Source organism: Schistocerca nitens, chromosome 5 (genome assembly GCF_023898315.1).
Source record: "Schistocerca nitens isolate TAMUIC-IGC-003100 chromosome 5, iqSchNite1.1, whole genome shotgun sequence".
Lineage (NCBI taxonomy): Eukaryota > Metazoa > Arthropoda > Insecta > Orthoptera > Acrididae > Schistocerca > Schistocerca nitens.
Window position 1 is genome coordinate 286,116,901 of NC_064618.1, and position 12,555 is coordinate 286,129,455.

General features: G+C 36.0%; 1 protein-coding gene across 1 annotated transcript in view; it reads right to left on the reverse strand.

Moving 5' to 3' along the window:
* Positions 1–12,555, reverse strand: part of LOC126260398 (dynein axonemal heavy chain 3-like) — a 177,625-nt gene that overhangs the window by 37,507 nt on the left and 127,563 nt on the right. Inside the window, exon 10 of the mRNA XM_049957726.1 lies at positions 9,588–9,804. Coding sequence (XP_049813683.1) covers positions 9,588–9,804 — 217 coding nt within the window. The remainder of the gene's footprint in view (positions 1–9,587; positions 9,805–12,555) is intronic.

Here is a 12,555-nt window from a genome sequence, read left to right on the forward strand (position 1 = left end):
CTTTCTTGTAAGGTACTTTGATGAACAATTTGTGGCAACATGCCACATTGCAAAGACAACATGCCACATTGACAAGGCAGAAGCAGGGTGGAACAAGCTGAGGGTGCGTAAGGTACTGGTGAGAGAGAGGATACATTATACTTGTAATGAGAATGACAGAAATTCCAGGGAAATGATCAATGCCCATTCAGGTTGGTCAAAAGATTGAGTCCAAGAACCTGGAAATGAAAAGATAGCATCACATGGTCCAAAGAAGAATTTAACAACAATAAGGTCACAGAGGGACAAATTCCAAAATTCTCCTGTTCTCTGAATACTACACAGCTGAGAGAACCAAGCAGGATGCTCATCAACCTAACCAACAAGGATCTTAACTTTTCTCCAGTGCCAAAGGCAGCACCTACTTACAGTCTCATCAGTATAGTGGATCCTTGGAATCAGTCAAAGATGTTGATTGGAGAACATGTCATGACCTTATGTACACACAACTGTCAAAAAACTACACTTCAGGAAAAGAGAAGGCAGCCATGCAACATCTTAACTAAGAAAAGACTGTGTGATATTTCAAGCAGACGAAAAATAAATAAATAAAATAAAAAAAAAACACCTTACTTGCTTTCAAAAGAACACTACATCAAAAAGATGAAACACTTCCTGACCAACCATGTAGACAGAAGACTACAGAGGGATCTGATGAAAAACTCAATGAGAAGATGATGACTTCTCCAAGGATGTGACTTTCTGAAAGAGACAACAAAGAATTTGCATATGCTGGGACTTATGCTGTGAAGTTTGCCTGAAATTTCTTGTCCCATTGTCAGCAACACTAGAACACCAATATATGATTTTGCTAGGTGCCTGAAACACAATTTTTGAAAGATGTCTTGGCAAATGTGAATAGCACATTTGACACACAGAGTCTTTGTACAGTGGCAAAGCCAATTCAAATTCTTGTCAGCTGCAGTGACATTTCATTCTTTTTGAGGGTGTCCCTAAATGAAACCTAAAGATGATCAGTGAAAAATTCATTGACAAGATAATGGGTCTATTTAGACATTTCTTTGTGCCTATTTTTTCTCAGATAGAAACTATAATGAGCAGAAGAGATGGGGTAGCCATGACTGGCCCTCTTTCCATGACAGTGAAATCATGTGTAAGTAACATCTGTTAAATCAATCAGGAAATTTATCACAGACTCAAATCTGTACTTGCAAGTGCAAGACACAGGGCTTGGGGAGGCAAAAAGCCACGAGCAAGCCTTAAGACTACTGATCTTACTTTGCTTTGAATGTCATTTTCATTTCTTGTTTAGCAGATGAACTGAGAGCTGCTAAAATAATTTTAAATAATAAACACAGCTTTGCTGAAATTAGATTCCAATTAAAGCACATTTATTGTGAAATGTGATTTATCCATCTAGAACAGGGCCGGCCAGAAATTATGCTCGCGTGCGGTGCTCCTGCACATGTGCAACTTCCGGGTCACAGTGTGCACGCCGCAGCCGTCAGTGTTCATGTAGTGCATGTTTCTACACACAGATGTCACTTTATCCACTTGCTGAGATACTCTGTACCAGTGCATCCTAGTGCTCTTTCCACAGCTTGCAAGCCAACCATGGGAAGGTATTTCACATATTAAACATTTAAAATACTGTCACAGTCTACTCCTTGAGGCGTCTACTTTTATGTTAACAGTTTAACCCAGTAAGACAAGTAATACACTTAACAACCGTGGATTTTTATTAAGGAACCTTGACTGACAGCATGTAAATACATAAAGATGCCTAATGTTTTTGATCTAGTATTTAAGAAGGAGCGCACTTAGCGACTTCCAACGAACCTTAGTCATGATTTCAAATAACATTAAACCAATGCAATTACGCCCACATAATTTCTGTCTTGCTGACCTCTGAACAGAATGACAACCGCAGTCCTCTCGATGATCACCTGTATCATTATTGCTATATCTTTCATCAGTTCCGTCTGAAATCTGCGTAATAACCGACAATTAGATGAATGTTATGTTTTATCGACTTCAACAGAGCATGGCCCTTCACACATTTTTAAAAAAACCCTAAATGTATGTATACAACAATCGGTTTGATGACCAATTTTCCTGATAATAATGTAACATGGAGCAGAATGAGGCAATAATGCACAGTTAGTAAACACTAATTTTTAATTATGAAAGGAATAAATCCAAACACGTTTATCACTGGTCATGCGAAATGATACAGTTAATATCGGGCACAAAAGCATGGCTCATTGACAAACGCAAGTAATTGCACGAGATTTTCATCACTGATGCTTGATTGAAATGACCGAGCATAGATCTGCCGTCCTTTGCTTTTTCACAGTACCTGCCATTTCTCAGTTCTTCTCTGTTAAGGTTACGGTCACCAGGGGTAAACGAGACTGGGTATGTTGCGCTCTTGCTTGTACCACATAAACAGGGAAGAGGAGCCGACGCAGTTTATTTAGGACACATGTCTAATAACAGATGTCGCTGTCGCACATATGCGCACATGTGCAGCACTTCTACACGTCTGCACACTGTGCAGCATTTGGCCGGCCCTGATCTAGAACATACAATTTTCAAATCATTTGATTTGGTGTATAGGGGGCATGTCAAGATTTAAAATAAGAAACATTTTTAAGAGAAGCACAATTATCATCATTGGTCAAATTTATGATGATTATTTTGTCGATACTACGTTTCGTTCTTAGTTTTACATAAAATGTCAGCAGTCTAAACACTACATTGAGTCTAACTTCAGTATTATTCAGTACTTTCTCATTAGTTACATGATCGACCCATCTAATCTTCAGGATTCTTCTGTAGCACCACATTACAAAAGCTTCTATTCTCATTTTATCTAACCTGTTTATCATCCTTGTTTCACTTCCATACATGGCTACACTCCGTACAAATACTTTTAGAAAGGACATCCTAATACTTAAATCTATATTTGAGTTAAGAAATTTTTCTTCTTCAGAAATGGATTTCTTGCTATTACCAGTCTATATTTTATGTCCTCTCTACTTCAGCCATCATCAGTTATTTTGTTGCCCAAATAGCAAAACTCATCTACTACCTTAAGTGTCTCATTTCCTAATCTGATTCCCTTCCTACCTGATTTAATTTGACTGTGTTCCATTATCCCTGTTTTGCTTTTGTTGATGTTCATCTTATACCCTCCATCCAAGACACTGCCCAATCTCTTCAATTGCACTTCTAAGTCCTTTGCTGTCTCTGACAGAATTACAATGTCATCAGCAAATCTCAACATTTTTATTTCTTCTCCCTGAGTTTTAATTCAAATTCCAAATTTTTCTTTGGTTTCATTTACTGCTTGTTCAGTGCACATATTGGATAACATTGGGGGTAGACTACAGCCCTGCCTTACTCCCTTTCAACTATCACCTCCCTTTCATGCACCTCAACTCTTATAACTGCCATCTGGGTTCTTTACAAGTTATAAATAGCCATTTGTTCCCTGTATTTTACCCCTGCTATAAATATAGTTTTGTCTTTCCTTAAACTAACATGTCAGATAAGTCATAGGGTCACTACTGCCTCGTGTGTTCCTACACTCGTTCCCTCAGATATAAATTATACCGTCGCAGCTTTGCTTAGGACTGATTTACCATCTGAGCTCTTGATATTCATGCAGCTGCTTGTCCTTTCCCCAAAGGCCTCTTGTTTTCCTGTAGGCAGTATTTATCTTCCCCCAGTGAAATAAGCTTGTATATCATTAAATTTGTCCTCCAGCCATTCCTGCTCAGCGATTCTCCATTTTCTGTCAATATAATTTTTTAAACCTTTTTATTCCCTTCCACCTGCTTTATTTACTGCATTCTTAAATTTCTGCCTTTCATTAATTAAATTCAATACCTATTGCATTATCCAAGGATTTCCACTAGGCCTTGTCTTTTTACCTATCTGATCCTCTACTACCTTCATTGGTTCATGTGTCAAATCGACTCATTTGTCTTCTACTGTATTTCTTTTATCTTTTCAAAAACACACAAAATACAGGAATCAGAAGCAGTGAACTTAAACAACTAACACTCAAGTTATTTCGATTAATTATTGTTTACATATTTGTGAAAAAGCGTTAATATTAGGTTCACTCTTCCTGGAATGGATTTTTTATAACGTCAAGTTGAACACATGTATTTCGAAATGACACAACACATATAAGTCACTGAGCAAGTTGACAAAGCAAGACATGTGAACACGGTAACATTTGAATGAGCACTGAGTCCAAGTCTAGCGGCCACAGGCTGGCTGGCCGCTTAGGTAGCACAGCTGCTGCATTGCTGGCAGACAATGTCGCATATAGAGGACGCGCGTAATTGTGCGGCGGCACTTTGAATGATCGGCGAGTCACAACAGATTTCCTAGCACATACTTTTCTCTTCATTAAAGTTCACCCAAGAATTTGCATAAAACTAAATTTTTATTTCTGAAATATTTCTGTAAGTGAAATTTATTTCTACTAAAATGCTCCTGGATTTATGTAAAATTATAAAAAATAAGGGACAATAATACGGTCTGCAGGGGGTGATTATCCAAGAATACCATATGCAAACAAAAAACGTGAGTGTAATCATAATAAGGAAGCAGTTGAACCAAAACAGAACGACATTAAAATGAAAAAAAGTGGGAATGCAAATAGTGCTGGAAAAAATTACTTAACAGTTGTTCACCATAATATATGTTCCCTAGCAAATAAGACCTAACAGCTAGAAGTGGAGCTGGAGTCTACAGAGTGCTCAGTTGTTTGTCTCACTGAGCATTGGTGCAATGAGGCTGAAATTAATCAGTTAGTCTTGCAGTCTTATAATTTAGTGTGTGCATACTGTAGGACTTCTATGAAGTGTGGAGGGTGTTGTATTTATGTAAAACAAAATTATCAGTATAAGACCAGAAGTGATTTATGTGTAATCAGTGAAGAGCAACATTTTGAACTGGCAGCAGTTGAAATCAGGGACCAATACAGGTGTAGGAATTTGATTATCTTATGTATATACAGATCTCCTAGTGGAGACTTCAATACCTTTTTCTCCAAACTTAATCATGTTCTTGACAATATATCCACTCCAAAGAACCACATTCTCATACGTGGAGACCTAAATGTGGAGAAACTGAATCCTGATTCTACATGGGACTCACTACAAAGTCTTGCTCAAAGTTTCAATTTAGTTCCAATGGTTAACATTGCAACCAGAATAACAAAATACTCAAAGACAGCTGTTGATAAGGTATTAACAGATTTAGGCAAAGATAACTGTGACGTGGTGGTAGCAGAGATAGGATTATCTGATCACTCAGCTCAAATCATTAATATAAAAGTGGCTTCAGAAGAAACAAAGAAAATGCATATTTACAGATGAATTTTTTCTAAAAAAAATAGACATGAGTTTGCCAAACAGATAGCAGGACAAACATGGGACTCAGTATACTCAGACATAGATGCAAATGAAAAATTCAAAAATTTCATGACATTGTTTAAATTAAATTTTGAAGAAACATTTCCTAAAGTATTATGTCCATTATCAACAGCAGGAAAAAGCAAGTGGGTCACAAAAGGAATCAAAAAATCATCTGAAACATTAAAGTACCTGAGCTCCATTAAACACAACCAAACTAATCCTGCTTTCTCACTCTTTTATAAAAGATATAGGAAAACATATAGGAAAATATTGCTTGCAGCAAAGAGAGCTCATAACTCCAAAATAGTGCAATCTGCTGAAAACAAAAATAAGGCAGTATGGAAGATTGTGAAGCAGGAAACTGGTACCAGGAAAATGAATCTGTCAAACTTGAAAATCAAAGAGGAAGGGACTCTAATAAAAGACCCAATATATTTGGCAAACTATATAAATGATTATTTTAGTAGCATAGGAATAAAATTACAGGAAAATTTTCTAACAGCCCCTCAGGTCAAAAAGCCAAATAATGGTGTATCACACTCAATGGTGTTATTCCCTACAACACAGGAAGAAGTCTATACAGCAGTCAGCAAACTGAGAAACAAAAACTCAGCTGGTCTGGATGAAGTCCCCATTTTTATAATTAAGGACTGTATCAAAAGCCTACTTCCACCTTTAGTTGATATTATAAACCAATCTTTCAAGCAGGGCTACTTTCCAGACTATTTAAAATATGCGAAATTACTACCTCTCTTCAAAAAAGGTGATGCAGGAATAATTGAAAATTATAGGTCAATTTCTCTACTATCATGCTTTGCAAAAATATTAGAAACTATTATGAAAGATAGGCTAATGAATTATTTAAATAAATACAACTTACTGTCTGTTGACCAGTTTGGATTTCGATCAGGGAAAAGCACAGAATCAGCAACAGCACACCTCACAAAACACATTCTAGAAGCATTAGATAAAGGGAACTACACAACAGGTATATTTCTTGATCTAACTAAAGCGTTTGATACAGTAGACCACAACATATTGTTAAATAAGTTAGATGAACTTGGAATAAGGGGACTTGTGAACAAATGGTTCCAGTCATATCCAAAAAATAGAAGACAGTTAACTGAAATCCCACATATTTCAAGTTGCTCAAACTATATTGTAAAGTATACTTCAGACCCAAATTATGTAAATATAGGTGTCCCACAGGGTAGTGTCCTTGGCCCAGTACTATTCCTCATTTACATAAACGACTTCCCACAGAGCATCAAGCATGGACAAACAATATTGTTTGCAGATGACTCAAATGTTCTAATCAGTGACAAATCACCAGATGCACTAAAAGAAAAAGCCAAACAAACACTAAACAGTGTACGTGAGTGGGCATCCAATAATAAACTAACACTAAATCTTAAAAAAAAAACAAATGCTGTTAACTTCTATGTCTGCAAAAAACCACACTATAACAACTTTAAGTTAAACAATGAAACTATAGAATGTGTAGACTACACAAAATTTCTTGGTATGCATGTTGACAGTCAGTTAAAGTGGGAAGAACATATTAAAATACTTAGTAACAGAATCGCTACAGCATGCTATGCACTGAGAATTCTGACTGCAGTTTGTGATACTACATGTGTCAGATCTGTATATTTTTCTTATATCCACTCTGTTATTACCTATGGAATAATATTTTGGGGAGTCAACAGTAAAAATATTCAAATAGTTTTCAAATTACAGAAAAGAGCAATTCGTATAATAACCAAGAGTGGCAGTAGGGCTCACTGCCTTGAACATTTCCAAAAGCTGGAAATCCTAACTGTTCCCTGTGAATACATTTTTCAAAGTGTTATGTATGTAAAAAAAAAAATATTGACTGCTATATGAAAAATTCTTTAGTACACAGCTATGAAACTAGAAACCAATACAATCTGCGTCTAGAGAGGAAAAATAAAGTTAAAACTCAGCAGAGCTTGTTGTACAATGCTGTTAAATTATATAATAAATTACCCCAAAAAATAGAAGATATTGACACAATCAGACAGTTCAAAACAGAACTAATTTTTTTTTATTAAATAAAAGTTATTACGCAGTAATGGACTATCTGAATTAAAACACGTAGTGTAATTAAAGTAGCCTGCATTGTAATACATGAGGAAATAATTATAATATGAAATCAAAAATTGTACAGTACTATAAGAAAATTACAAATTACACAAGAATATAAAACTAATTTAAGATACCTCAAAAATGTGTGTAAATACAAATTTTATGTGTATAATTGTAGGTATATTGTATTGTATATGATTTTGCTGACGAAATCCACACAATGTAAATTGTTACATGGATTAATAAAGAAATCAATCAATCAATCAAACTTCTTTGGATAGAAAAAAACTTCTTGAAATTGATTCTGAAAGGTTGTACTTTCAAATTAGAATGATAATGCAACAACATATTTAATAGTACTATTTCCTGAATTACAAAGCTTAGAAAAAAAGGAAACTTTTCTTTACATGTTATAGATGTAGAGATTTCAAATGAGCTATGTCAGTCATAGAGCAAATAATTGTTAGTGATCTGAGACTTTCAAGTGCATGTGTTTTACTAGTCTTCAATTTTGAATATTTCCTTAGACAAAATGTTTCTACATGATGTATTTATGTTACCATTGGCTACATGTAAATTACGTTCATAACAATAAAGTTTAGGAAAATAACAGCTTAACAAAGAATTTACATATTTTATGCATATATGGTATACGTATCAGACAAGTAAAAGAAAACAGAAAAGACAAAAGTATACATACTAAGTATGATATCAGAGCATGTGGAGCCGTTCCACATTGCTATGTTTCAGATTGCTTTACTTTCACACACTTGCACACTTTTGTGAAGGATCTGTCTCATTATGAAGAATCATTAGGTGTGATGCATATTCCACCAAGACACTGTTGGGCAGTGTAAAAGATGATTTAGGTCTCCACAAATTCAGGTTGTATCAGATCTCTTGCTAATGGGATCATTCTTCCACACGTCAAACTGACAGAATAACACAAAATAGAACACATATCTAGAACAACCAGGCAGATTATGACTTGAAAACAAGTCATTCCATGATTTTTGACCAAATGAAGGCACTGACACAAGACTTCAACTTCTATGATTCCATCATGAAAGAATCTGTGAAATTAAAATTTTACTTTATTAATGATCACTCAGGTTACCACCTCCCTAAATCAAGACCTAAGCCAGAATATGAGAATGATAAAGCACTGGTCAAACAAGAGGATGGAAAGTAACTCTGGAGAAGCTAGATGGAATGACACTGTGGCAAGTATGGCACCACAACATGAATCGAATATGGGATGTCTGGCACTATGGTGGTTGTGCGGTAGGAATAGTGGGGATGGGCAAGTAGGGGTCAGCAGGAATAAAAGGAGCCTTCTGTTATTAGTCAGTCAGCATACTTGTTGATAAAAACTCATTCTGTTGCTGCACAACTGTTGTTTGCCAGAAAATACACAAGTAAAACTGTAGAATCATATAATACAAATACTGGTACATGCTACGAGTCTTTCTCTTCAATTACTGTTGTTATTGCCTTTTTTAAATATCTAAACAACCATGAAAATTTATTTAATCCTGGAATTACTTAAACCCATTATCAAATTTATTCACATGATGTTCGGTGTCTTACAGCACTGAGTATCACTTTAATTATGATGACAGATATCTTTTTGCTACTTGTAATGGTTGCATATTATGGCAGTTTGCAATAAAAAATGAAACCAAATATAATGATTATGTCTATATCATGTATCTGTCAAGTGTTTAGAATTTTCAAACCTACCAATGTGAATGCGACAAAGCTGTAAGTAAGAAGGAAGGCTTGAGAAAAACTGGAGACAGAATGACAAAAAAAAGGGAGCACTTCATTTTCCAGAATGAGAAGAAAGAGTATCAAACTCTCCTCTATCTTAGTTGTAGATGTTTTCATTTCGTTTTGCAATACAGTATTTGACACAATTCTTGTTTTCTCATTGATGTAAAGTAATGGTCTATGTTTGCCATGATTTTATAATGTTACATTTAACTGTTAGTAAATAATTTTGTCTTTAAAGTGGTACAATTTTATATGAATCCTTACGAATAAGTCTGTCAGCTCGCTGCCACTTGCTGTCTGCCTCAGCTTCTCTAGCTTCAAGGTCAGCTTTATGATCAGCAGTTTCCTCACGCACTCTGTTCAATTCCAATAATTTGGCTTCAAGATCCTTCTGCTTCTCTTCTTCGCTAGATAAAACAGTACTGAGTTCTTGTAGGACTGCTTCAGCTTCCGCTAATACTACTTTTTTTGGTTCTAATACCTAAAACAGACAATGAAAGATCAACAGTGAAACTCAATCTGTTCATAGACCAGTGGTTCCTGTCCCATTTTCTAATGGACAGATATAAAGCAGCGATAAACTAACAGTCTAGAAGCAACACCCAAAATCTTAGTTCCGATTAACATAAAAACTATTATTTTCCCGACTTTACATCTACTTGTATATCTACAGCCATACTCTGGGAACCAATGTAGGGTGCACGGCAGAGGGTACATCGCATTTTACCAGTTATTAGAGTTTCTTCCTGTTCCATTCACATATGGAGCACAGGAAGAATGACTTTTAAATGCCTCTGTGCATGCAGTAATGATCCTAACATTATCCTCATGATATCTATGTGAGTGACACATAGGGCATTGTAGTATACCCCTAGAGTAATCGTTTAAAGCTGGTTCTTGAATTTTGTTAACAGATTTTCTCGGGATAGTTTATGCCTTTCTTCAAGAGTCTGCATTTTCAGTTCCTTCAGTAGCTCTGTGACACTCTCCATGGATTAAACAAATCTATGACCATTTGTGCTGCTCTTCTCTGTATACATTCAATAATCCCTGTTACTCCTATAGTGTACGAGTCCAAGACACTTGAGCAATATTCTTGGATGGGTCACACAAGTGATTTGTAAGCAATCTCTTTTGTAGACTGATTGCACATATCCAGTATTATACCGCTAAACTTAAGTCTGCCACCTGCTCTACCTATGACTGAACCTATGTGATCATTCCTTTTATATCTCTACAAGTGTTACACCCAGGTATTTGTATGAGTTGGCTAATTCCAACAGAGACTCACTGATATTATAATCATAGGATATTATGTTTTTTTTCATTTTGTGAAGTGCGAAATTTTACATTTCTGAACATTTAGAGCAAGTTGCCAATCTCTACACCATATCAAAATCTTATCAAGATCAGACTGAATATTTATCAGCTTCTCTCAAATAGTACCTCATTATAGATTTGGCATCACCTGCAAAAAGCATGATTTTGCTATTAATATCGCCTGCAAGGCCATTAATATACAACATGAACAACAAGGGTTCGAATGGCTCTGAGCACTATGGGACTTAACATCTTAGGTCATCAGTCCCCTAGAACTTAGAACTAGTTAAACCTAACTAACCTAAGGACATCACACACATCCATGCCCGAGGCAGGATTCGAACCTGTGACCGTAGCAGTCGCGCGGTTCCGGACTGCGCGCCTAGAAGAACAACAAGGGTCTCAACACACTTCCATGGGGCACATCCAAAGTTATTTGTATATCTAATGATGACTCTCCTTCCAAGACAATGTGCTGTGTCCTCCCTATCAAAAAGTCATAAATGCAGTCGCAAATTTCACTTGATGCCCCATATGATTGTACTTTGATAAATAGTGTAAGTGTGATACTGAGTCAAATGCTTTTCAGAAATTAAGAAACACTGCATCTAACTGGTTGCCTTGATCCAAAGCTTTCAGTACATTATGTGAGAAAAGTGCAGTTGGATTTCACATAATTGATGTTTCTGAAAACCATGTTAGTTGGCAACGATGAGGCCATTCGGTTCAAGATACCTTGTTAATATTTGAACTCACAATATGCACTATAGTTCTGCAACAATTGATGTCAAACATATTGGACGGTAGTCAAAGATATTGGACAGTAGTTTTGAGGATCACTTCCACTGCTCTTCTTGTAGACAGGTGTGACCAGTGACTTTTTCCAAGAAGTGGGCACAGTTTTTTTGTTTGAGTAGTCTAAAATAGATTAAAGTGAGAAGAAGGGCTAACTCAGCCACAAATCCAGTACAGAATCTGACAAGGAAACCATTGGGGCCTGGAGCTTTGTTCAATTTTAATGATTTCAGCTGTACCTCAACACCACTGACAATAATACTTATTTCATTCACCTTTTCAGTGATATGAGGATTAAACTGGGGCTATTCTTCTGGATTTTCCTTTGTAAAGGAACATTTGAAAATGGAGTTAAGCATTGCAGCTTTCCATTTCTGTCTCATTCACTAGGGACTGGACACCAACTTTGGTACCACAGACAGCCTTTACATATGACCAGAATTTCTTTGCATTTTGTGAAATGTCAATTGTCAACATTCTGCTTTGACAGTTACTGAAGGCATCATGCATCGCCTCTTGACAGCCAAACATGTTCTATTCAGCATCACTCAATCTATAACCCTGCACCTTGTTTTACACCTATTGTGCATTAATCTCTGTTTCTTTAGAAGTTTCTTTACATTGACTGTATGTCATGGAGGTTCCCTCCCCTTATGAACTGTTCTTCAGGGTATATATCTATCCAGTGAGTGGGAAACTATTCTTTTAAGCTTGAGACAGAGTTCCTCTACATGCTTGAGACCTTGAGACCTGTGCCGAAAATCTCAAGTTCCTCATTGAGATACAACATTACTGATTTTATGCCTATTTTACTGGATATATATATATATATATATATATATATATATATATATATATATATATATATATATATATATATATATATATATAAACAAAGATGATGTGACTTACCAAACGAAAGTGCTGGCAGGTCGATAGACACACAAACAAACACAAACATACACATAAAATTCAAGCTTTCGCAACAAACTGTTGAAATTAGCGGAGATTGCCGCCGCTCATACCTCACCTGTCTTTCAACAACATCTTTGCCTCTGCTTCCGCCTCGACTGACATCTCTGCCCAAACTCTTTGCCTTTACAAATGTCTGCTTGTG